This window comes from Onychostruthus taczanowskii, unplaced genomic scaffold, assembly GCF_017590055.1.
Source record: "Onychostruthus taczanowskii isolate IOZ18803 unplaced genomic scaffold, ASM1759005v1 scaffold104, whole genome shotgun sequence".
Taxonomy (NCBI): Eukaryota; Metazoa; Chordata; class Aves; order Passeriformes; family Passeridae; genus Onychostruthus; species Onychostruthus taczanowskii.
The window spans coordinates 872,392-896,196 of NW_024496968.1; the positions used below are offsets into that span (position 1 = coordinate 872,392).

At 37.6% G+C, this 23,805-nt stretch overlaps 1 protein-coding gene across 1 annotated transcript in view; it reads right to left on the bottom strand.

The window, feature by feature from the left end:
• Positions 1–23,805, bottom strand: part of LYST (lysosomal trafficking regulator) — a 76,839-nt gene that overhangs the window by 41,912 nt on the left and 11,122 nt on the right. Inside the window, exons 2-15 of the mRNA XM_041414201.1 lie at positions 21,530–21,614; positions 20,136–20,334; positions 19,169–19,259; positions 15,213–17,289; positions 12,565–13,597; positions 11,469–11,630; positions 10,669–10,825; positions 8,066–8,292; positions 7,266–7,332; positions 6,370–6,479; positions 4,926–5,349; positions 3,722–3,866; positions 2,772–2,945; positions 1,179–1,339 (exon numbers count right to left, since the gene is read on the bottom strand). Of these exons, the coding sequence (XP_041270135.1) occupies positions 1,179–1,339; positions 2,772–2,945; positions 3,722–3,866; positions 4,926–5,349; positions 6,370–6,479; positions 7,266–7,332; positions 8,066–8,292; positions 10,669–10,825; positions 11,469–11,630; positions 12,565–13,597; positions 15,213–17,289; positions 19,169–19,259; positions 20,136–20,327 (5,020 nt within the window). The 5' untranslated portion in view covers positions 20,328–20,334; positions 21,530–21,614. The remainder of the gene's footprint in view (positions 1–1,178; positions 1,340–2,771; positions 2,946–3,721; positions 3,867–4,925; positions 5,350–6,369; positions 6,480–7,265; positions 7,333–8,065; positions 8,293–10,668; positions 10,826–11,468; positions 11,631–12,564; positions 13,598–15,212; positions 17,290–19,168; positions 19,260–20,135; positions 20,335–21,529; positions 21,615–23,805) is intronic.

Sequence of the window (23,805 nt, forward strand, 5' to 3'; positions counted from 1 at the left end):
GTGGCAAGGGCAACTGAAACCAAGTCAGGAAACTTACCTGCATGAACTGAACATCAACATCTCTGAATAATTTCACTTTTTAAAATTAAAAAGACATCTATCCAAGCCTCTTCAAAGCTTTCAAAGCACAGCAAGATTACAGATACCAACAACATGCTTGTATTGTCTTGGAGACTTGGGCAGTGACTGAGGAGGATGCAGCAACAACAGCTCACTACATCTGACAGAAGGAGAAAAAACCCCATAGGAAGTAGGAGACCAAATGAACCTTCCTCCTCCTTCTGGGCAGCACATCTTGGGTCATATATGACCTGAGAACACAAACTCAAAAGAGGCATCCAGAAGGACTCAGCTCTGGTGTGTGGGTGCATGACAACTGCACAGCAGCAAATCCAGGGCTCTCTGGATACATCAGTTATGTGGCTGGCAGGCACGTGGCAACCAGACCATGTAGATTCTACAGGTTACATTTATGACAAGTTTCTCACCTATGGCCCACAAATGCACATCTGCACACAAAGGACCTGCATGTACCACACATCCTGGGCAAACTGATCTCACTTGTGGAGCAGTCCTGACTGGGCCACATCATCTGAAATGCCAGGCGACAAAGCAGCAGGGTTCCAGCCTTCAGCATTAAGCAAACACCCAGAAGTACTAGATAAGACTTCCCAAGGAAGGAGGAGAATTATACATCTAAGAAATCTCCAAAGTATCACTACAAGTTTCAGAAATAACCTTGCCTAACTCAGAGCATTCAGTGGCTCAGATTTTGTTAGCTTTTTAATAGCTTTATGCAATTTGAAGCTAGCAGGTTAGCAGCAGGTAAATGAAATAAATTTTCCAGGTAAGAGACTGAGTGCTTTAAGGAAAAAAATAATAGAACAAACACCACTACCTCTCTATCCCCTACTCCAAGGTATTATTTTAAAAAAATCTAAGAAATTTGCCAATTATGGCACTAAACAGAAAGCAAAAGAATATGACAGAAGGACACATTAGGAAGTATCCAATATTGAAACATTTCATTCTCTGTGATGTATTATGCTTCTAAAGGGTGTATTGTTGTTTTTACTGTAAAAACTTGGCATGTTAAAAAAGACATTAAAATAAGCCATTGATTTTGGAGGGGAAAGAGGAAATGAGCACTTATTCAAGAAAAAAGCTTACAAAACTACCATTAAATAGAAGCAGATTTCCAAGATCCCATCTACCCGACAATCGAAGCAGATCTTCTTGGGATGATGTGCAATGGCCAATCATGCAAAATGTTTTGTTACTGTCAGATGATAAGCTTGTTTTCCTTGGTAGTGCAAAATCCAAATTAATCTCACATTGCCTGAAAATACATATAAACAAACAAGTTGAAATATTAAGAACTGATCAAAATTGCTATCTAAGACATTCAGCTGAGGTTTAAAATTCATTTAATATTCAGTAGGTGAGAAGCCATGCTGTCATCCACAACAAATTACTGAAGTCCTCTTCAACTTCCAGGCAGCTTAAAATTCAGTAACATAAGCCACATGCATTCCAGTACTGCACAGAACAGATGAGTAGAGTCCCAGCTAGGGCTGCCATGAAATCAAGTTTTCCTAGCTCTGAAATACCTTCCTTCTTTCCCCTGACCTCAAAGAGGAAATGGTATGTAACACTACACACACTTCTAAAATACCACAATTTTTCAATCATTTCTACTATTCCTAACAAATCAAAGTCCTTTGAGCATCCTAATGCACATCATGAACACCATGGTTCCCAAATGCTGGAAAACACCATGTTGAGGATTTGCTTGGACCAGGAAACACTGTCAGTACTGGTGTGCTGTACAGCCACAGGCAACAAGCCTGATGCTTTCAGAAAGCATCCAATTAACTTTATGTGCCTTTACAGAAACAGACTGATTGGACTGTAAAGGTCATTCAAAGCTTCCTGAAAGAAAGGAGCCTCACTATTAGCAAACTAGCAACTAAATCTATATATAGAGAGGCCTCAACAACTACACATGGGGAGAACACTGTAGTATTTTTAGCTTTCCCCTGTATCTCCATATACAGGAGATATATATATTGGACTTAACTGAATACCAGCATGCACAGGCTTAACATAGCCTTCACAGACTGGACTTCAGGAAGAATGGCTAAAGACTGTGATATTTAATAAAATCCTATTTCTCTAACCAGTGAATAATTCATCCAAGGACAGGCCCACTCAACCTAATATCAGCTACCTCATTTAGGAGCATGGACCTCAGCTTTGCAGTGGAAGTAGTACTTCGCACCGTCAGGTCTTGTCTGAATTATTTTTTTAAATATTCTTCCCTATTAATTTTTCTCAGTGGAACAAAGTGACTGCCTTTTCTCCTACTCCTCTTAATTCCTACTTCCAACAGCACTGCCTGACCTACACCTCCTTAATTTGAATTCAACCAGATATATTTTGCCTACTGCTAACTTCATGCCATAGCTTATTTTAGATCTTACTCAAAATCTTATAGTACTTTTCTCTTTCACTTATTTGTGATGAAGAACAACACTGATGTCTGCACTGGTCCGTGGTATAAACTGACAATTCTCAAAGTAATCCATGAATATTCTGGATATTGCTAATATTCTAAAGAATTCCTAACAGTGTAACATACTCCCTCTCCTATCCTCCTAGAAGACTACTCAACCTTTAGTGCAGCTTGCATCAAAATATTGCAATGTTTCTTAACAGAAAATATCTTTAAAAGAAGATAAATATCTAGGTACAACTAATGTGTCCTTTACCTCTGACCAGAAACCCAGAGCAACAGCTTTCCATGGAAATTTTTCTTGCCTTCTGGCTTCTGCAGGTATTTTAACGCCAAATGCTGCCACCTGCCCACAAGGAAAACATTCCCTGGAGATTCAGCCTGTGCCAGCAGACCAGCTTTCATCTCATCATTTGGATCCATGCACATACTATGTAAACAACAGAAAAGGAAAAATGAGGGTGTGTTTTCATATTTGCATTTTAAGCCCCGAATCGGCACATTTTGGCCTCAGTTAATTTGAGATTGTGTTCCTTAACTTTGACAAGTAATTTTTTTGATCACAGTTCTATTTTTAGAGTACTCAACATAAGGTAGGGAAATCATCGCAACACTTTTACCTTTGTTATTTAACTTGTCTGCATAAATCTGCTTACATTTAAGATAAAAATATCGCTATTTTAGAGAAAAGTTGAATTCAATTTACTGAAAAAATACAGGTGCTTTGAACACAGAAATAAAGTGTTCTAAAATTGCAGTTTTAGACGCATTTGAAGGATACTTACGGGTTATTTACAAGAACTAAATTAGTGCTAAAATGTGCTCAGAAGATTAAAATCTAGACTGTCCCAGTAAGTATTACACAGCAGCAATTTTCACAGCTGAGGTGTGAAAACCTACAGCTGCAAAATCTTTTCCATCTTCTCACATTTATTGTGTCATTTGATTAGAACTTGAATTGCTACTTTGTGGGCAGTTATTTATAAATGACTACATGAAACATGCAAGGCCAGAGCTTAACAGTTGAAGCTGATTAACCTATAGATCTGTATCCAACACACTTACTTGATGTTGCCTCATCAGTGTGCAAGATGTCTCTAATATAGAAATTAGCTCTCCACTCTCCATCAGTATTCTCTGCAAGTTGCTACTACAGGTAACAATACAATATGTCCACAGGACTGCTTTTGGACTAATACACCATACCGAAATATGAATGCTCCAGTGTTCAAGTCTGCCCAAACTTGCATCATCAGAGCTTTGGAACCCAGTGAAATTATGTGAATACAGCCATCTTCAACAAGTTTGTCTCCAAGGCTTACATATTCCATTCTTATAGACTTTGTTTCTTCTAGAAACATAAAAAATATTGCAATTACAATGTAATACAACAATGCCTTTCTCAGCATATATCAAGTGTGAAAAGAAACTGTTCAGGTACGGCATAGAATTGGTTTTCGTTTGGTTGAGGTGGTTTCTTTTTTTTAAGTGGGTTGACTAATAAGCTTGATTCTCCTCAGAAACCTAGGTCTCAAACAGAAATAGAGGAACTTAACACTAACTCAGCACTTTACATGTTTTTGTTTGTAATATATAAATCCATTGAGCTGAATACACTAACAATTATGCTTTTGACATATCATATTACATTCCTATGCTAACTATCAGTGTGCACCAAGTTATCTTCAGATTTTTCTTCACAAATCATCCTACCCTTCAAGCATGATCTGTATTCTTACTTTACCAAGCAAAAGCACAGACTTAACAAAAGCAACTCTAGTGAGTTTCAAAGTTCAGGGTGGTGTTTTCCCTCCTTCTATTTAAACACAAAAAGAAGGAAAAAAGAGTAAAGGTATTCCAAGTGTTGTGAAATGGATACATTTTAAATAATGAATTTTCCCTTTACAAATTATAATCCAAAAGATTCTGCTGAGAACAGTTTGAGAGCAGCTGAGTCCCAACAAAAGCACAAACAGAAAATTACTTTACAGCTATTGGTATTTACATGGTGCACACAACAAGAAAAGCTAAGAGAAGTTATACTAAGTCAGCCTGAGGCTTGATCATCAACACATGAAATCAAATAAACTTGAGCAGTTGTTTTTTATAACTACAGCTGCAGCATTTATTATTTCCATCATAAAATGAAGTAGCATAAAAGTTACTGAAGTTCCAAATTCAATGAGAATACTACATTTCTAAGGAAGCAGGCATTAATCTAGAACTAGGGTTGGAAATGTTGTATCTCTAAGTATATGGTACAGTAGTCACAAAAGGTCAGAAATACTACCACTGCTGTTCAATATTGATCATAAAATGTCCAACTTTTGTATACAGTACATAGATTGGAATATTTGTAACCAGAATCCTTAAGTGCTACCTAAATAAAAACAAAATACTATATCCTCACCTGTGCTGTCAAAACTGTTCTCTCTTACAGCTATGAGTCTGCTTCTCCTCTTGACTTTTTTCCCCTTTTCTGTTGAATTTTCTGCTTCATAAGCATACTCCAGACGAAACCACAGTGAGACACTGAAGCCATCAGACATGTGTGGCCAGCAGTTTTGCCCAACTAAAGGCAAGTGAATTGGGGCTACGTGCCAAGAAGAAAGTAGCTGGTGACTCAAGTTTTCACCATCTGCCTCTTTCTTACTCTGCAACAATTTTGCTCTTTTTAGTAGTCCTGCATTTTTATTGTTGGAAGTGCCAGCACATTTTTGTGAGGAACTGCTACTCAAATTTGTGCCATTCAGCAAAGGAAAGGCAAGGTATTGCAATGGATTCATATAAATATTAGTGTCTACGATTTTCAGTACACCCTTGAGTAGTACCTCCTAGAAGAAATAAAACAAATAAATGAGAAAAAAAAAATTAACTGTTTACACCATGTAGTCAAGTATCCTGCAACTAAATAGAAGCCTCCTCCTCATTTAAACTTGGACTCATGTTTTTCCAAGAGAAGTGAGTTTGTATATTCAAACCTACACACATTGGCAAAGCATCAGGTAGCAGCTTCAACAGATTGTAGCCCAACAAAGCTTTGGGAATTTAGTCCGTGCAGATCAGACTTCAAGTTACCATGCTTAGGAATCAGCTGAAATGCAGCAGGTGGTCATTGCACAATCTTATCTCGTTTCTGCTATGTGCATAAAAAGACATCACCTTTCACCCTGTGTTTTGAGGCTGGTTAAGAAAGCACACACAGGACATGACTTTGTTATTGCATAACCAGTAACAAAACTGAGCCCTTAAGCCAAAAAGTTTCTCTTGCTATTTGGCTGATAATTACACGCTACCATTGAAAAATTGACTTGTGACTCTTTTGTTTGGTTTGGTACTATTTCACACTGCACAGTAATTTTTTTCTTTTCCTCCACTTGTATTTTTCTACAGACTCTCACAGCAACCAACAGAGTTATTTCAACAGTATATCCCACACAACCAGTAGATTCCAGCATCACACCAACCAACTTAGGACACGTTTTAAAGTAATTCCTGCTGCTAAAGCACTCTCAAATTAGAGAGATGTCTTGTAACTTTAAAGGAATTGCTTCTAATTTTACAGTATTAGTGTTCTATCATCCATAATCACAATGTCAGTCTCCTTGAGAGGATTCTTGGTTTCATGTGCTGAAGGACCAACACACCCCTCAAAACCCTTCGCTTCTCATTTCCTCTTTCCTTTTCCAGTTTTGAGAAGGCACTATTTCTACAACCAAATTTTATTTGCTCCAATCAGTTCAAACATTGCTGTGCATCTCCTTATTTCCCCAAATTCTTGGACACAAAAGGATTTTCTTTTTGCTTCATTTTTCTCATTAGACCTCTGAATTTTGCTATGTGCTACTCCATACCGTACAAGGTGTCTTCTCCAAAAATATCCTCAGAAGAAGAGTTAGCTCTTCTGAACAAGTCTGTGAACTCATCAAGGAAACTAGCAGATCTACCAGCACCACCTGACATGCTAAAAACAAGGAGACAATAATACTGTTGAAATGGATTTTTTTAAGCTTTAAAAACTCATATTCTATACTATTATGAGGACAAATTAATTTGGAATTTGAAGTGTTTTTCAAAACCATTTCAAATTAAGACAGCAATAATAATTACAAGATGAATTCTAAAGAGATCCAACAGTACTTCCTGACACTATTGTTCAAAATTTCATTGAATCAATCAGTGCTATGCTAGATTTTGTCCCAGATTTGCAAAATGGAATGAAAGTCTGAGAACCAAGCATCTGCCTTGCAAAGGCTCTCCCCATAATGCCACCATGGATCCAAGTCCTGGGTTGGGTTTACATCACCTCCTGCTGTGAAGCACCCTCATTACATGAATCTACCTTAGGGCAAACATTTTATCTGCTTCCACATTCTTGGGTTAGCTAGTTTCCAGTTAGAAATAAAACTCAAGGCATCATCAAGATATGGGTTATAAAGAAATTGGAAATACGGACTTACATTGTGATAGAATGAGAATTCATCAGCTGTTATGTTTTCCAAGTGTTTAGCACTGTAACACTAGTGTTTATGGTTTCAACTATCATCTTCACATCTGCCAGTATTTCATTAACTTATTTCCACTAACTCAGAAATAACCCTATATTTACACTAAACTGTCTTACAAGTTAAAAAAGTAGCTCCATAAATTCCCACACCAATGAATTTTCTTTGTCAATTTTGCATTTGCACTGTTTGACTGTATACACATTAGACTTTAAAAAGCAACATTTAAGTTACTTTTAACTCACCATGAAAACTAGATTCTGTTTGTGTCAATATACTCAGAAATCCTCCCAAAAGGTGTTTAACAGCTCCCTGTTGAAAAGAATAGGTAAAATTAATATCTGAAGGATATCCCCCAGCTCAAAGAACTAAGAAATATATTATTCTAATCAATTCCTGCCTACTATTGATTTTAATGATAATTTAGATTATTTGACATTATGGCCTGTTTTTATATTTGCCAATGAACAATCTTCTGTGTTCTGTACAGTTCAGCTGCAGAAGAGAGACTTTGAATTTCAAATCAGTATCTTTTGCAGGAAGGATACTCAATTTAGTTGCTAAAAAAAGGCAACTAAAAGAAACTCCAAAGGATTACGAGGGCATGACCATTTGCACAACTAACATCTAATACAAAGTTATGAAGAAAAAAGCATGGAATATTTTTCAGGTACATGATTCACAGTTTCTAAAAGTACATATTCAATAAAAAGTTAAGAATGCTTACATATACATACAAGCAGATATCTGCCCTTTTTTCTTTAAGGCCCTGACAATCATCAAATCTATCTGTAGGGATTGAACATGCTTGAAAAAGAAAGACATCTGCAAAACTCAAAATCTTAGTAGGACAGATACCTTTCAGTACGTTACTTAGCTCCTGGTAACTTAAATGCAATGCAGTTGACAATATCAGTCATTTACACTGTTTCATATCTTATCAAATCCCATAAAAAGTGAGAATATTCAAGATCACTCTATTAGGTATGATAAAGTTAAAGATACACAACTGCTAAACTGTTGCCTCTGTTAATAACATTTTTACCTGTTCTATAAGGACAGTGGCATTTCTCTCCTTCTGATTGATGATATTCAGGCAGCTTTGGAATACATGAGCAAGCACATCTAAACTTGCATTACCAGCTGAGAGCAAGTTTAATTCTAACATGCAAATTTCAGGATACATTAATTCTCCTTGACTGATGTTTTCAGCCAGGCCATTATAATAACCTGAAGCACCAGTACATCGTGGTTCCGCCTTTGTGTCTGCTCCTAAAAAGAAACCATATGTGTCTTACTGGAACTTACTCAGCTGAATACAGTTTGCATGATTTAAGCAGAACATCCAAGGACATATCTCCAACCTTCTCATAGGTACAAACCAAAAACAATCACTAGGTTATAAGCAATTCTCAGAAATTAGCATAGTTTTATATTACACTTCAGATTTTTCTATATTCCTGCTAACACAGAAGGGCAAGGATGCAGTTTCTCCCATTACATGCTCTTAAACTATCTGGCTTCATTTCCTGGGAATTGGACACACATAGTAATGGCAAAATATGCAGTTCATGAAACACAACAGTAAAATCATTGTAACAGAGCCCCAAGCTTCTATCCCAAATTTGAGCCTGCCAAGAAGGGAGATAAATTTAAATAATTTCATGGTAAAAGGCTGGATGAAGCAATTTGTTATTTAACTCTGAAAATGCACAAGACATAATATCCGCATGATAAGCAAAGGCAAAAACCCAAACATGTAAGCCTCCCTGTTACATTTTGAAGAGACTTTAAAATTCATTATTTAAAATTATTTGGTACAGACATATGTTACATGCAAATGTATCATGGAAGTTTTTCAGATTAACTTTTTAATTCAGAAATGCTTTTAAAATATTATAAACCTATTGATAAAGCCTAGTTATGCAGATAAACAGCAGCAGTTTGATGCAGTTCTATTAAAGGCTGTTGCTGCTCATGCTGATCTCATATCAGAACATAAGCACCCAGGTGTGCTCAGCACACAGGAAAAAAATGAAAGCAAATTCATGTTTAAATTAATTACACAAACAGAATACAGCAAGATATGTGCTGTATTAGAATAATGATTAGAATAATGATTAGAATAATGAGATATGTTGTATAACAAGGGGGTTTTCAAGTCAAATGAAGCATGGGATTGGGAAAAGCCAAATAGTGTTTGACAAACCTGATCACCTTCCACAAGCGAGAAACCTGCTGGGTTGATATGGAATGAGCAGTGGATGTCCACCTGGATTTCTCCAAGGCTTTCCAAAGTTTCCCACAGGCTCCTCCCAGAAAAACTGATGCATTAGGGTAGAGACAAGGGATCTGTGCAGTGGGTGGGCTCTGACTGCCTGGCTGTACCCAGAGGCGGGTGATAAATCCTTTTAAACAGGACACTGCCACAAGTGGGGTCCTCAGGGATCGATATTGTGCCCAAGGGTATTCAGTGTCCTCATGAGTGATCTGGGTGATGGGATCAATCCACCCTGGTGGAGTTTGACAATGATACTGAACTGGGTGGGGAAGTGGGCACATGGGAAGAGAGAGCCACCCTGCAGGAAGACCTGGATAGGCTGTAAGAGTGGGCTAAGAAGAGCTTTATGAAGTTCAAGAAGGACAAACGTAATGTCTGCATGTGAGAAAATAGAACCCAGGAGTGTAGCACCGACTGAGATCTGCCTGGCTGGAGAGCTGGGGTCCAGTGGACAGCAAGCTCAGCATGAGGGAACGTGTGCTGTTGTGGCAAGGAAAGCCAATGGGATGCTGGGCTGCATCCACAAGGACATCCTCAATAGGGATAAAAAACCTTTATCCCACTCTATTCAGTGTTTGTCAGGCCACAGCTGGAACATTGGGTTTGGTTTTGTCCCCACTACACAAAAAACACAGGAGGAAAGATTGAGAGAACTGGGCTTGCTCAGCCTTGAGAAAAGGCAGCTTAGAGGACACATTATCACCATTTAAAAGGTGTCTACAAAGAAGGTAGACTCCCTTTTTACAAGGAGTCACATGGACAAAGCAAAGGGTAACAAGTACATGTTACTTCTGGGGAAATTCCATATAGACACAACGGGAAAGTTTTCCCTATGAGAAATCAGACATTGGAATAAATCTCCCCAGAGAAGTGGTACACTGGTACTTCAGATTCAAATGGACAAGGTGCCAGGCTACCTTGTCTAGATTGTGCTTTGTGAAAAAAGCTTGCACCAGATGATCCTTGGGGTCCCTTTCAATCTGGTATTTTATACCATAATTAGACTATTTAATTTTTACTAGGTAGTTACAATCCTGAAGAAAAAAAAAAAACTAAGCACTGATTTTCAAAAAAACTACTGATACATATCTCATCTCTGGTGTTTCTAGATCACAATAACACACTTGAGCAACATGACTTTAGAGCAAGAGTCACATGTACCAAAATAACCAAGACAGAACAAGTCCTGAAACACTCAGTAAGAATATTTATCATCTCTCCATCCGTAACTCCACCCTACCAGAAGTAAATAAAGTTTATTATTTCTATCTATTCAATGTGCTTGCACTGTTTTGGTACATCTCAAAAGAAACAAGCTTTGCTATATCATAAAGACAGCTTTGTATATTCAGAAAATTCCCATTTACCTTCATTCTTGGTTTCACTATCATCAGGATTACTTTCACTATCTGCATCATATCCTTCCTCTTCAGCAAAAAGTTTAAGACTACAGCATTGTGATTCTTCAGTTTCTTCAGAAATTTCTCCAGGCTGCGACACAGGCTCCTTCTCAGTGTAATGGGTCTGTACAGTACAACCAAATAGACTGTCATTGGTCAGAAAAAAATATCTCTGGATGAGAAAAGCAAATAATTTAGAACCATCCAAATGCCTATTTTCTCCAAGCCCACTGGGGAAAGAAATTAATCACACACTTCCAAGAAACCTGAGATACATTAAAAATACTTAATTCTTTTGTAAAAACTGAATCTGCGAAGAGGGATTTTTCCTACTGACTACCTGATCAAAGTTTTAGGAAGCAGCATTAAAACTGTTTCTAAATCACTACCACTATCACCATGAGCATGCACCTTGACATTCACTCAAAGGTGAAGATGTCTACAGCCACTAAGGTGGCTCAACATTCCCATTTGAAGCCCTTCCTTTAAGAGCTCATCACACTGTTGTGAGATGAAAGAGTAAAGAGAAAATCAGGTTGACTGAGCCTGCTACCTTTTGGAGCATGATCATTTCTGAGCAGCAATTGTGGGGACCATATCAATAAGCAGCATTCCACTTTGGTATGAGAAGCAGAGATTTCATCTTCAACTGTCACAATAATCAAACACATCTAAACATTTCCTATCAGGTTTAAAAAGACCCAAAGAACAAATTTGAGAAAATCTTGCACTACTCAGAATGAGACTGTTTAGCTGGTGTTTCGTACCTTTTCAATTTTTTCTTCAGAATGATCCAGATCAGGAGAAAAAGTGCCCAACGCCACACGAAGCAGCGAATCAAAAAGAGGCTTTGCCAAGTCAGTTTCTATCACTTTTGACTGAGCAAGCTGCTCTCTTATTTCAAGTAAGATATCATCCACACAGGTATTCTATGTTTTGGGGGAGAAAAACATTTGATTTGTGTTACTATTTCAAGCTGACAGAAATAGTCTAGCTCTTTAATTTAAGAGCTTCTCCTTCTACCTACACTAATCTGACTTCTCATCTAAAACTGCCAGATTTCATCCAGTCTCTTGAAATAAGAAAGATTCATCCTATATGTCATGACAGATTTCATTGGAACCTGCACACTGAAAAAATCTGGCAAAATAATGCTATCTAAAATTTGCAGGTGAAAGTGCCGTTTCAAAAATAAACATCTTTGAAACAGTTTCAGATACGCTGTGCATTCAAACCACACTGCATTACTAGCAGTTGACAGAGTGTGACACGTCCAAGATCATAAAAACAATGACTGTTCAAAACAGAACTCCGGTTTCCAGTTCGTTCCTGCACTTAATGCCTCCTGCTTTGCAATAAATTGCCAAGTAAAATTCAAGACAGTAATTAAAACATTAAAGAAAAGTGAAGGTGTCTTCTGTGACTTAACAACTTCTTGTGGAATACTGAATTATTCCACCTCTAAGACTTCAGGAATATTTTTTTCAGGTGTCCTTTCAGTATCTGTGACCTTCAGTAGTCCTTTATCAAGCACCATGCTCTACCCAGAACCATCCTCAAAAAACAACATGAGTAATTAGGTATAATGGTCACATCTTGCCTACACAGCTTTCCTGCAGCATCCCTTTCACAGACATTCTACACTGAATACTCTTTCTGAAAAGAGTACTACTAAAGCAGACCACTACTATCACTACTAAGCTCATTATTTAGCTTACACTATCAGTACTATACAAAATATGGTGCCATAAAAACTACATAACGTTTTTACCTCCCTAGAAGATCTTTTGACTAAATTACTGTTAAAATAATATTGTATGAAACAAATAGGAGCAAAGGAAGCTAGGGAAAGGGGCACAGTACCTGGTGAAGCATCTCCACTTCTGTCTTCTGCTGCACAGTGCTCGCACTGTGTAGGCAGATGGTCAGCAGAGCTTCTAGAAGTCTGATACCTTGGAGTGCCCACTCAGTCTCTTCTCTTGCAGAAGTCCTTACCCCTTCAAGACTGGCAACTGAAGTAACCAAAGCGTGTTCCATACCCACAGGGCTGTCACAGGAGCCAGAGTCAGGCACCAGCTGCTCAGCCCCAGCAGGACTGCCAGAACTATCAAGCTCCAGTTGTGTCACCTCTCTACCTTTAGCCAGCTGAACAGAGTCATCCTTGCTGAGAAGCTCAGTTCGAGGACTCCCCTGCAAACTTCTGCTGCTTTCACTCAATACTCTCTCCCTCTTTTCTTGCTCTTTTTCCTTATTTTTTGCAAGTTTCTGAATTATCAGGATTAGTAATCTCTGGCATGCTTCAAAGCCTCCAAGTTTATGGAACTGTCTCTGGAAAACTGAACTATACAAATAGATGCAACGACACATGGACCAAATATCTGCAGCCCTATGAATATGTTCCAGAGAGGGCAAAGTAAGGCTTTCCAGGGACAGATATGGTAATCTGTGGCCTAATGGCTCACTAGCTGTACTATCATATCCTGAGGTATCTTCACACTCATTAGCTGAATCCAGATCACCATCTGCTTCTTTACTTATACATAAAAAAGCAACACAGAGGAACAGGTTTATTGTGTTGACGTGAATGTCTTGGCTGACAAACTTTTTCTTTTTTGGGTAAGCCTCCTTCAAGCCAGCATAAAACTTGCTCAGGCTTTGAGGAACTTCTGAAGCAGCATGCTGGCTACAAAGAGAAGTGGGCAAGTCAGACATAGATTCCTTTTGTTCACTGTTCAGGCCTTCCAGTTCTAGTGTTGCTTGGTCTTCCTGCTGATCATCAAGACAGAGTATCAGAGTCTCTAACACCTTCAAGGAATAGCTTCTTAATGTATCTAAGTAATTTAACTCAATCATTTGATTCACTCCATTACAAGTCAGAAACAAGTCTCTAATTACTCTGCAAAAGAAAGCATAAGAAAGTTACCTTACAAATCAGCCAAAAACTTACGTAAGTCAGCAATTGCTATAAATTACTGTAAATTAAAGAGAAGAGGAACTTGTCTGCAGCACTCCCGGATTCTAACTCAGCATTGTCCAGCTGGAAGTGGAAAATTCAACTTTTTTGTGAGATTTAAAGTAGGATGTATCTCCCTCTAAAATGCAGACTACAAAAATCTATGATGTTCAAAGCACTTAAGGTGGTTAATTAACTTTATTTATGACATTTACTCTTTAGTGGTATTTCCTTGCCCCAATTTTTTATTAGCAATTGAAGTTAGTAAGTATCTTTATTTCTCTGTTCAGTGATTTTACCAGAAAGCAGAGATTCCTTCTCAAATAAACTTCATGACCTATTCCTAGCTGTCTACTAGGTGCATGGATGATGAATTTCAAATAAATTCAGGAGTACAAGACAACTTTTTGTGCAATTGTTATGCCAGCATGTTCAATATCAAAAAAGCTTTCCATATACTTGCTTCTAAATCTATTTTTCCCTTCTTCTACTTTCCAAGTATTATATTAAGTTCATAAAAAATTTAGGGTAAGGATCTTTAAGTTTTTTAGCATACTACGTTTGCTTGTAGATATCCACTTTCCTTACCTCCTATCTCCTTCCCACAGGATCAGATTTACTCTAATCAAGTTACTCTAGAACCAAAGGGATCCTTTAGTTATTTATTCCCACTTTTGAGCCAGTAAAAAAATGACAATTTAACTTTTTTCTTCATCTAAGCATTATTTCTCTTGCCTCTTTGCCACTAAGTACACCTGCAAAAAAATTAATATCTTCTAATACATTTTAGGTTAGGATAGAAGTTAAAACTGTATTAGATAACCTCTTTACATAAACTGTAGTACTAGTCTACTCTTTGTCTTGGATAACCCCACTACATTCACTTCAGGACTCCAAGAGAAATAAAATCAATCTTTCCTGGACAAAAGAACACATTCATAGTATGTTAAAAGTTCCATACATTTATTTTAAAATTATTTAATAAATTTAACAATTAAAAAAAATTTTTATGCCTTGGGACAATGTTTGTGCCTTTTTTGTGTTTTGGGGTTGTTTTGGTTCCTATTCTTAAACTATGTTTAAATGAATAGGATTTTTTAAGTTAAAAAAGTTATTACAGGAAAAGTAAACATCAAGCCTTATTTTTGAAAGGTGGTTTCTATAGTGACCATTCTAGAAGGAAAAAGGAAACAGATCAGAAAATTATGTATTCTAATACCCACAGAAAAATGACATATCAATCTGTTTAACATTCCTGACTAATTTTAGAACAAAGAATGAGGAGGCAGAGAGCATGTCACACTGGACAAAGATTTTATTTGTTGCTACAGAGTTTGGCTTGTTAAAGACCATAATTCACGAGTAGAGAGCCCTCACTTCCTATAGTTTACGAATCTAGGCTTGTATCCTGTTACTCAAGCTTTTATCTTGTTGCCACCTGCAATAGCCAAACACCACCTAGAGTCCAACTAAATCTTACATTCCAATCAGTAACAAATATACAAAGCTCTGTACCTAATTAGCTCTTTTCCCAATAATAAACAGAAAATCAACCAACCTGGATTTCAGCAACAGAGGGAGCATCTGCAAATAAACCTGAAGCACTTCAGAAGGCAAACCCTGGCTATGGTAACTGCACATGAGTTTATCAGCTATACTTAGTCCAAGCTGCTGCTGGGCATGGCAAGCTAGCTCAACTCCTCTCTGCAGCACAGGATTATAGATGCAGTTATACAGTTTCCACTGGACCACTACATTTCCCTTTTGAATTAAGTGGCAAATATGGCTTGCGATCTGTGCGCCACGTAGTTTGTCTTCTTCAAAAATTATGTCCTGATAAGCTTCCAGTGCATGCCATCTCAATAACATATCTTCAGATCCAGTGCTAGGCAGAATTCCCTGAACTCTGCAAGAGGAACTAGATGTGGGACTGGCGTCACTGGAGTTGTCCTGCAAGGCATCTTCCAGCTGAGCGAGCTGATCAGAGTCAACAGTACATATATTGCATGATGCCTGTATAATTTTTGGAGAGACTTCTGCTCCACCCAGCTGATCCAATATAAATTTGTTCAGGATGTTCAGTATGTGCTGTTGAAAATTTTTTAATATTGGCAACTTGGAAGCATGGAGCAATGGGACAATCACAGACTTCGGGTCCATACAACAACATATTCCTACATTATGTACACCTGAGAGAATCTCAGCACAGGTACTGCTCAAAGAAACTTTCTGCAACAAGTGCAAACACTGGTGTGCACAAACAGCAATGCAACAGCATCTCTCAGGATAATCAACTTCTCCATCAGCAGTTTCAAAAGGATTTTTGGAAGCTTGGTTTTTAAAAGCAGATACAGAGAGTCCAGAGAGATCTCTGTGGTGATTCATGAAGTGAGAGTACTCACATCGTCTGTGCCGCTTTCTTGTACACATTGATTGATGGAGCTGCTCTGATTTCACTTTTTTGACAGTGCTGATTATTTTTGTGATGCTGTTGATCAAGGCTTTCAGATGCTCTGAGGCTTCCCCAGGTACTCCCTCATTCTTCATACACAGCCATTCCATTTGAAGCACAGTTACTTCAAACAGTTTAAATCCCTGCTGCTCTATGAACTCATGAACCAGATCTATAGCTTGGCTAAAGTAGAATGGATTGGAGGCTGCACTTTGTAGGCAGCAGATCAAAATCTGCAAGACCCCCTCTATAACCTCAGGAAGAAGCAAGGCTCTGTGACGATATCTAGAAAATATATAGTCCTCCTGAACCACCTGCTGTAGTGTTTTCTTGTATCCTGGTGCAAAAGGACCAGATTGCTTTTCCAAGCAAATTCTGATTTTTAATGCTGCTTTAAGTAAGTCTGTTAGATTTCTTCGTAAATTGTCAGGCATTGTTTCTGTATTGCTGATATCTAAAGACATAAGATGCAGAACTGCTCGAAAGAGCATCCTTTGGATCAGAGCCACAGGTTCTTCCGTCCACCCTGCAGAAACAACTTCATTTTCTGCGTTACTACTTACATTGCAGGAGTCCCCGAATCCTGATAAGAACTCTGTCAATGTGGGCACGACACTCGCTGAAAGAGCAGAGCTGTGATTCAAAGTAATATCAAATTTGCACACCTTCTCGAGGAGAGACAGTAAGACATGGCATAAGTCAAGAGGAGAGTTATTCATGCTGCTCTCAGACGTTCCTGCAGCTGCCTCATTCAAAATCTCATGTGCTGGAATAACTTTGCTGGAATGTTCTAGATTAGGGGCGTCGGTATTAGAACCTGGTGCCACTTCAGGAGGTTGGCAATCACGTCTACCTCCAGGGTAGCTGTCCCTAACAGAAGAGGTTAAAAAGGGCTGCAGTATTTGGGAGTGTCTGTGTTTAGTTATTACAGCAGTCTTTTCATCAGAATTGCCTTCGGAATCTGAAGTGGACAGCTGGGACCGCCTGGCATCCCGCACAGAGTAGCGGTGGGTGGTTTTGCGGAGACGGCCACTTTTACGCGATCGAAGATTGAGTTTTACAGAGGTCTGAAGAGATGAATGAGCGCTTCCATCTAAGTTTAGTTTTTCCTGAGTAGATTTCACAGAACTTGTATTATTCTCTTTGGTCATACATATGTCTACTGTAAAGGGTATATTAAAATCTATTGAAACGGAAATATAACAAAAGAACATTAGAATATGTAAAGAATTTTTCCTCATTTTATAGTTAAATATTCCTAAATTTAAAATACACAGCAAATTTGTATCTTAATAGGTTATGGTTTTGCATGCACCTGTGTCAGACATTTTCAGTACAAAACAGGCAGAAACAACTCATGTTTAGGGGCCATACTGGCTATTTTTAAAGCCTAGAAAAATTATTTCATTTTCTATTTAGGGTTAAACAAAAGTGTGCTAAAAGGTTTCCTAAAACTTTTTGTTGGCACAACTATTCTCAAAAAACCATTCTCAAAATATATGTCGTCAAGGTAGGTGAAAGGACTTTTTGATACGCAAACTAAAGGGAGGAAGAAAGGTCTTTTTAACTTGATGCTCCATTGTCACTTTTTGCAGCTCAGCTGGGTGTGTTAGCTCATAGCCCTCCTAGCATGCATGAGGACATTGCCAGTGCACTAGTGGCAACAAAAAAGATAAATTTCTCTACTTATCAGTGCAAATCTTCAAGTATACAGACCTCAGTCTTTTTACTTCAGCATTCCAAATACAAGCAGCAGAAATAAAAGTAGGGGATTTTAAAGTAATCAGGGACAAAAGGGAGAAAGAAAGGAATACAGAAGTACTACTGCTTCATTTCTATCAGTAAACTCCAACTAAACTATCAAAAAAGCAAGCAGGGAAACAACTCTGCATGTTCTTGGATTAAGTCCATTGTTATTTTTAAGAAGTGACAGAACTGTAACTGGATGCTTCGAGCAGTAAAATAGCTACCATAAAACAACTGCAAGTATCCTCTACCCCATAAACTCATCATTTAGAAAAATGTCATAGTTAACAATAACAGCCCCCACCCCCACAAAGCCCCAGAAGCCCACATAACAGCTATAAACACTATTTAAGCTGAAAGAAAAGATGCTTCCATGTACAAGCATGACTGTGCCATGCTGTTTAAATAGTGTCACTGTTGCGATACTTAAAGAAGAAACATCATCTGCTTTGAAGACAGGAAATTAATCAGGAGTACTTTATCAAAGAAAGGATATTACCTGCACTGAAAGAAAAAAGCTGCCTAATACAGGGGAGCTTACTTCAGGCCAAGAAAAAATCTGACTACTTAGTGCACAACTGGATACATCATGCTTACTCTTTCAGTACTAAGAGAGGGTAATTTGCAGAAGTAAAAGCTGTGAATTATGAAGTGTATAAACCACAACATCTTAAAACCTATTTACACAACAGCCTTTTAAAGAACCCTGGAAAAGCCACTAAGCTGTCATAGAATAACCAAAACATTTCTTTAATTCCATCATGCTTACAGGAGCACAAAAGAATGATGCAACTGAGCAAGCAGGAGAGCTTATTATATAAAAGCTCTATGAAACTAGCCCTTAAAAGACTCCACGTCTACAAACATTAAAAAAACCCTTCAGTTTGGAGGAGCTGCAAATAGCAAAAAAACCTAGAAGCGCTTGGGGTAAGAATCCTCAGAAACTCCCTCAGTCAGGTAATTTCATTTACTTCATTCTCTTTGTTTTACCCTCTAGGAGGGAAAAGAATGCATCAGACAAATATAAGAGCCCAAAATGAAACAAAAAAAATCTGACTCAGATCACTGCCATTTCCTTGTTCAGTTTTTACACAGTAACAAAAGCATTGCCTTTCACACTGACCAAAAGCCTTTACCTTCTCTGCACAATTTTTTGGCATTTTTAAAATTTAAATTCTTTGCAGAATCCACACCTTCGTTTCATATCAGAGGACGTGTAGTACAATGAACTACTCTTTAGCACAGATTTCTCAGCTCTGTAGTAAAACACAAATAACTTCCTTTATGTGTTGAATACTGTAAGTGATAAAACACACCTATTGCTTTTTCTTCCTGGACAGGGATTTTCCACACCAATGGCAGAAGGGACAGGAGGAGGGTCAGAAGTTCTTCTCGACATGTCAGCTCCTATGTTAGGAACAAAATAAAAAGATTTTGTACTTTTAAAACACAGATTAACCTTCTTTATTTTACCAAGCCATTCAGCATTCAGTTCCCTATGTCTTTCTGCTGTTTTAAGCACTGAAAAAGCGACCTAACTACAAAGAGTGCTATAATCATTAACTAGAGCCAATCAGAAAACATCCAAGATATTTATCACACTTCTAAACTGTTTCTATACAAAGCTCTTCTAATCCCCCTTGTAGAAAGAATTACTCAAAAAAGAAAGCCAGAAAAGCCAAAAGCACAAAACAGTGGCTTTTAAAAAAAAACATGAAACTTTGTTCCAAAAATGTAACAGTAAAAAAAAAAAAAAAAAAATCAAAGCCACTGAATAACCACTAAAAAACCTCCACTCCTAGTGGGATTCTAACACTTTCATACTAAGAACTTCAGTGCAGGGAATAACTGTAGAAAGCACAAAATTCAAATATGATTTTTTATGGGATGCTTTGCAGCACTATCAGAATGGTTTCAGTCCTAAAGACCAATAACTTGCAAACACAAAAAGCTGACTCAGCATTTTTGGCACTTCATGTGATTCTGGGACATGCAGCTGAAGTCTCTTTCCACCCAGCTACTGCACTTGAGCTTCACATATGCCTTAGTCAAATGAGCTGGCAAACAGGTCTATGATTATCTAGTTTTCCATTTTCTGCTCCTGCTGAAGGACAGAATGCAACTACAACATATCTTTTTGAATTTCCAGTCTTCCCAATAAACTCATGCACTCTCCACAAAAAAGAAAGAAAACCAGCACCAAGAACAACCAAAGTGAGCCAGACAAATCCACACAGTCAAAGCTCAATACAAAAACTACAACCACTTAAGAAAAGCTACTACCTGATCAATTATTGAGTTCAGAGTGGTAAGCAAAATAAACCCACGGCCTTGAACTAAGTATTGTCCCAGTGCTGCCATATGAGTTTCTTCTTCTTCATCCTCCTTGGCTTCTGTCCTCTGTACCACTGCATTGCACAGTCTGTTGACATCAGTCAAGAATTCCCGTGCCAGTGTGTTACTGGCACTGCTCATGTCTGAGCTGTAAGTAGAGGAAAGGACAGAAGTTAGCTCCATCAGAAAATACATCTCTTATAGACAAAAGACTGGGGGGAAGAAGGGAAAGATACAGGCAAGATTCTTCCCTGTATCTCACTGCCTCCAAATTCACTGTCTGCTGAACTGAGGAATCAATATACCCATGTGTAGAAGGGAAAGAAAAGAACAAAGTTAGAGAATTTCAGTGAAACTTCAGCTAACAGCCCAGGACCCCAATTACTAGTTTCATAAATCTAACAAGTAAAAGCCTGCAACAGAGCATTCCCTCCCACTGCATAAATGAAAGTTAATGACATTGTTCCAGCTTTTCTTTGTAACCTCTACGCAAGCTTCAACATTTGTCTGCTACGAAAAGGTATTTGACTTGAAGTACAAGGGCAAAATACATAGCACTTACACAACATTGTACAGAAATTCTATTCTTTAATAGTTTATTTGAACAATATTGTGTTATGTATTCCAACAGTGTGCAGATTGTTTCAAGGGGAAAAGAAAATTACTGAGTTCAGATAATTTTGGGAGTTGCAAAAGTACAATGCTTTAGATTTACAACTAAACTAGACAGTGTATTCCTTCTGGCACAGCTGAGTGGGTAGCATCCACCACCAGTGTGTGCTTCATTCAAGACACAATTCTGCTGCCATTGTTCAGGAGGAAATACCAAAAATACTGGTTCTGCTTCCCAGACGTAATTTTGCTTTGAATGCTCAGCACTTGTACATGGAGAAACATTTAACTCAAACAAGACACAAAATGCAAGACTCAGCTGTAGAAAATTCTCAAGAGGATCATAGTAGAAAGCAAAACAAAAACAATAATCAGTGACGGCAGCTAGGAAACAAGATCATTTAATCCACATAAACCTCATTTAATAAGTGCTACAGCACATTTAACTCCTATTTCTGTATAAACAGCTGCAGTAAAAGCTTCAGAAGTCAAATACGTTCATCACATCCAAGCACAGAATGTACAAACAAAAAAAGGCCAAATAATTTTCAATGTAACATTTAAATATAACAGATGGATTGATATGTAATTATTAGGTAAAAAAATAAGACCTTGGAAGTAAAACCAAGTTTGTTTGCACTAATGGTACAGTAAGCTCCTTCTAGTAGCAAAACTGCAAATACTTATACATATAACAACATTAACTATAGAAGTAGCAAAAAAATTCTTACCAGAATCACTTTGCCAGCTTAACACATTTATCTCCTATGTGGAAGAACAAGCAAATATATTCTGGAAATATCACCCTTGGCTCACCTGTTTTTAAAAATAGAAAAATATCATGGTTAATATTATTTTTTTAAAGTTATATTATGACAGCTATTTGAAATTTAGGAAGAGTCCTTGAGGGCTTCTTGAGCTTTAAAGCCCCAGTTTTCACTTTTAGTTTAAGACTGTGCACAACGGAAAGCCTCTTACAGAGGAAATAATTGGCATACATGAGATAAGTTAACATAATAAAATCCATCAGTTTGCAAAATGCAAAATGATCCAGGTACACAAGTTGAAATAATTCCCTCTAGAAACAGTATAAGGTTTTAGTGATCACTACCTGCATATATAATATTTGAAGAACTTGCAGCTCCAGGTACAAGTGAGGGACAGAAGGAGAACTAAATTATGCAGTCAGGTGTTGACGTAAATGCATCTTCAATCTGCCTAGTCTGTCCCGACAGAATACCAGTTCTCTATTACACTAAGCACTGGGGAAGATGTAGTTAATAAAAACTGAAATTTTGTCAGTGGGAAACTCATCAACTGTAAATTTATCACTGGGAATGCAAAGGATAGTAACCAAGAAAAGCCTCAAAAACATTAAACTACTAAAGGTCTCCAGGTGAGCACTCAAAAGACATTTATTACATCCACAATTAATTGTGAGAAACACCCAAAACACAACAGACAGGGACAGGAAAAAAAGAAAAGAAAAACACTAAATTAATTGGTTTAGTATTCCCAGATGGCAAGTAAATAAAAATTTCAGCTTAAAGTTATGGTGAGCATGAACACGACAGACTTCCTTAAGGAAAGAGACAAACACTATAGGTTACCCAGGCAAGCACCTAATAATTGGCCTCCCTTTGACCACTAGAAAACGTGTTTCACCCACAGCCTCACAAAAAACTTACTTAGCCATTCAGCTAATTGTCACAATTTAACTGTGACTATTGAAGAGAATAGTTTAAGCAGCTAGTGGTTTTGCAGTTGCACCAGAGTAACAAACATAGAGATAAGCTGTCCATCATATAGAAAAGCTGTTTTTGTCTCCTTCCAGCTGAAGCTTCAGTCTCCAGGTTTCCTGCACTGATTGCCTGCTTAAATGAATTTAACATACATTGCCATATTCTAACAAAAGGGATTGATTCCCAATATCAGTAGCCAGATACAGTAAGATTTTGTTGCTATTAACACAAAGGGACATTAGGCATATATTCTTAACACAATAATGTAATATAGGATGGGTAAGGAATTAAGATACTCTGACTCTACAGTGCAGAAAAATTGTAAAGAGATACCATGCTGGATAATGGGGCACTTCTTTTAGGACTTGTTTCAACAAGTGCTGGCTAGTTCTGAGTAGTACCTGTTTCTTTTTCTGCAATGAAGCCTTGAAACAGACTGACAGCACAAGCATATCTTTGGAAGCAGTTCATGATAAAACCTAACTAAGCTGTATGGGAGCACAAAGAAACCTACTAGAACATTGTACAGTCCCAATGAGATGTTAACAGTTTTACAGTTCTGAAATACACTAAATGTCAGGGCTTCACATAGCCAGCTCTAAAAAAAAAAAAAAAAAAAAAAGAGCCATTTCATTTATTTCATTTGCTAGAAGAACATGACTATCATATTTAATAAAAAACACCTCTACTACATTGTATTTATTTATAAAGGGTAAAACCCCACAAGTCAAAAAAAAAAAAACCCACTTAACTGTAAATAATCTGATATTCTCTTGCCCTTTTCATGCCCATTTTTGCATTATGCTTATAATTCAACCTGTATCATGTCTGCCTTCTGGCCTCTTTCTGCCCCACCTCTCAAGGGAGTAATTTCCTATTTACTCTTGTGGTAGAAATCTATTTCTTGCACCTGAAAATTGTATTTTCTGAACTTCTTTCCATTTCTAAGAAGGTGCTAATCAGCTGAGCATCTTGAAGTGTAAGACTGTCTTGTACTTCAGTGGACTTTGAAAGACAATACCAAAATAGTCCTTACAAGGATGGAACTCTAAGACCAATTTAGCAATCTTAACTACTGAATCATTAACATACTAAATTTGAATTGTGCTAATTATTAGATGCTATCTCTAACAATAGTAGAATTTGTGGAAAGACGAAAACGCAACAAAAGCACAGAGTAAGAACTAATACTCTGTATACTAAAGTCAACTGGGCCTTTTCCTTAGTTATGTTTTCAACAGTATGTTTCTCAGAAAGGCCTGGAA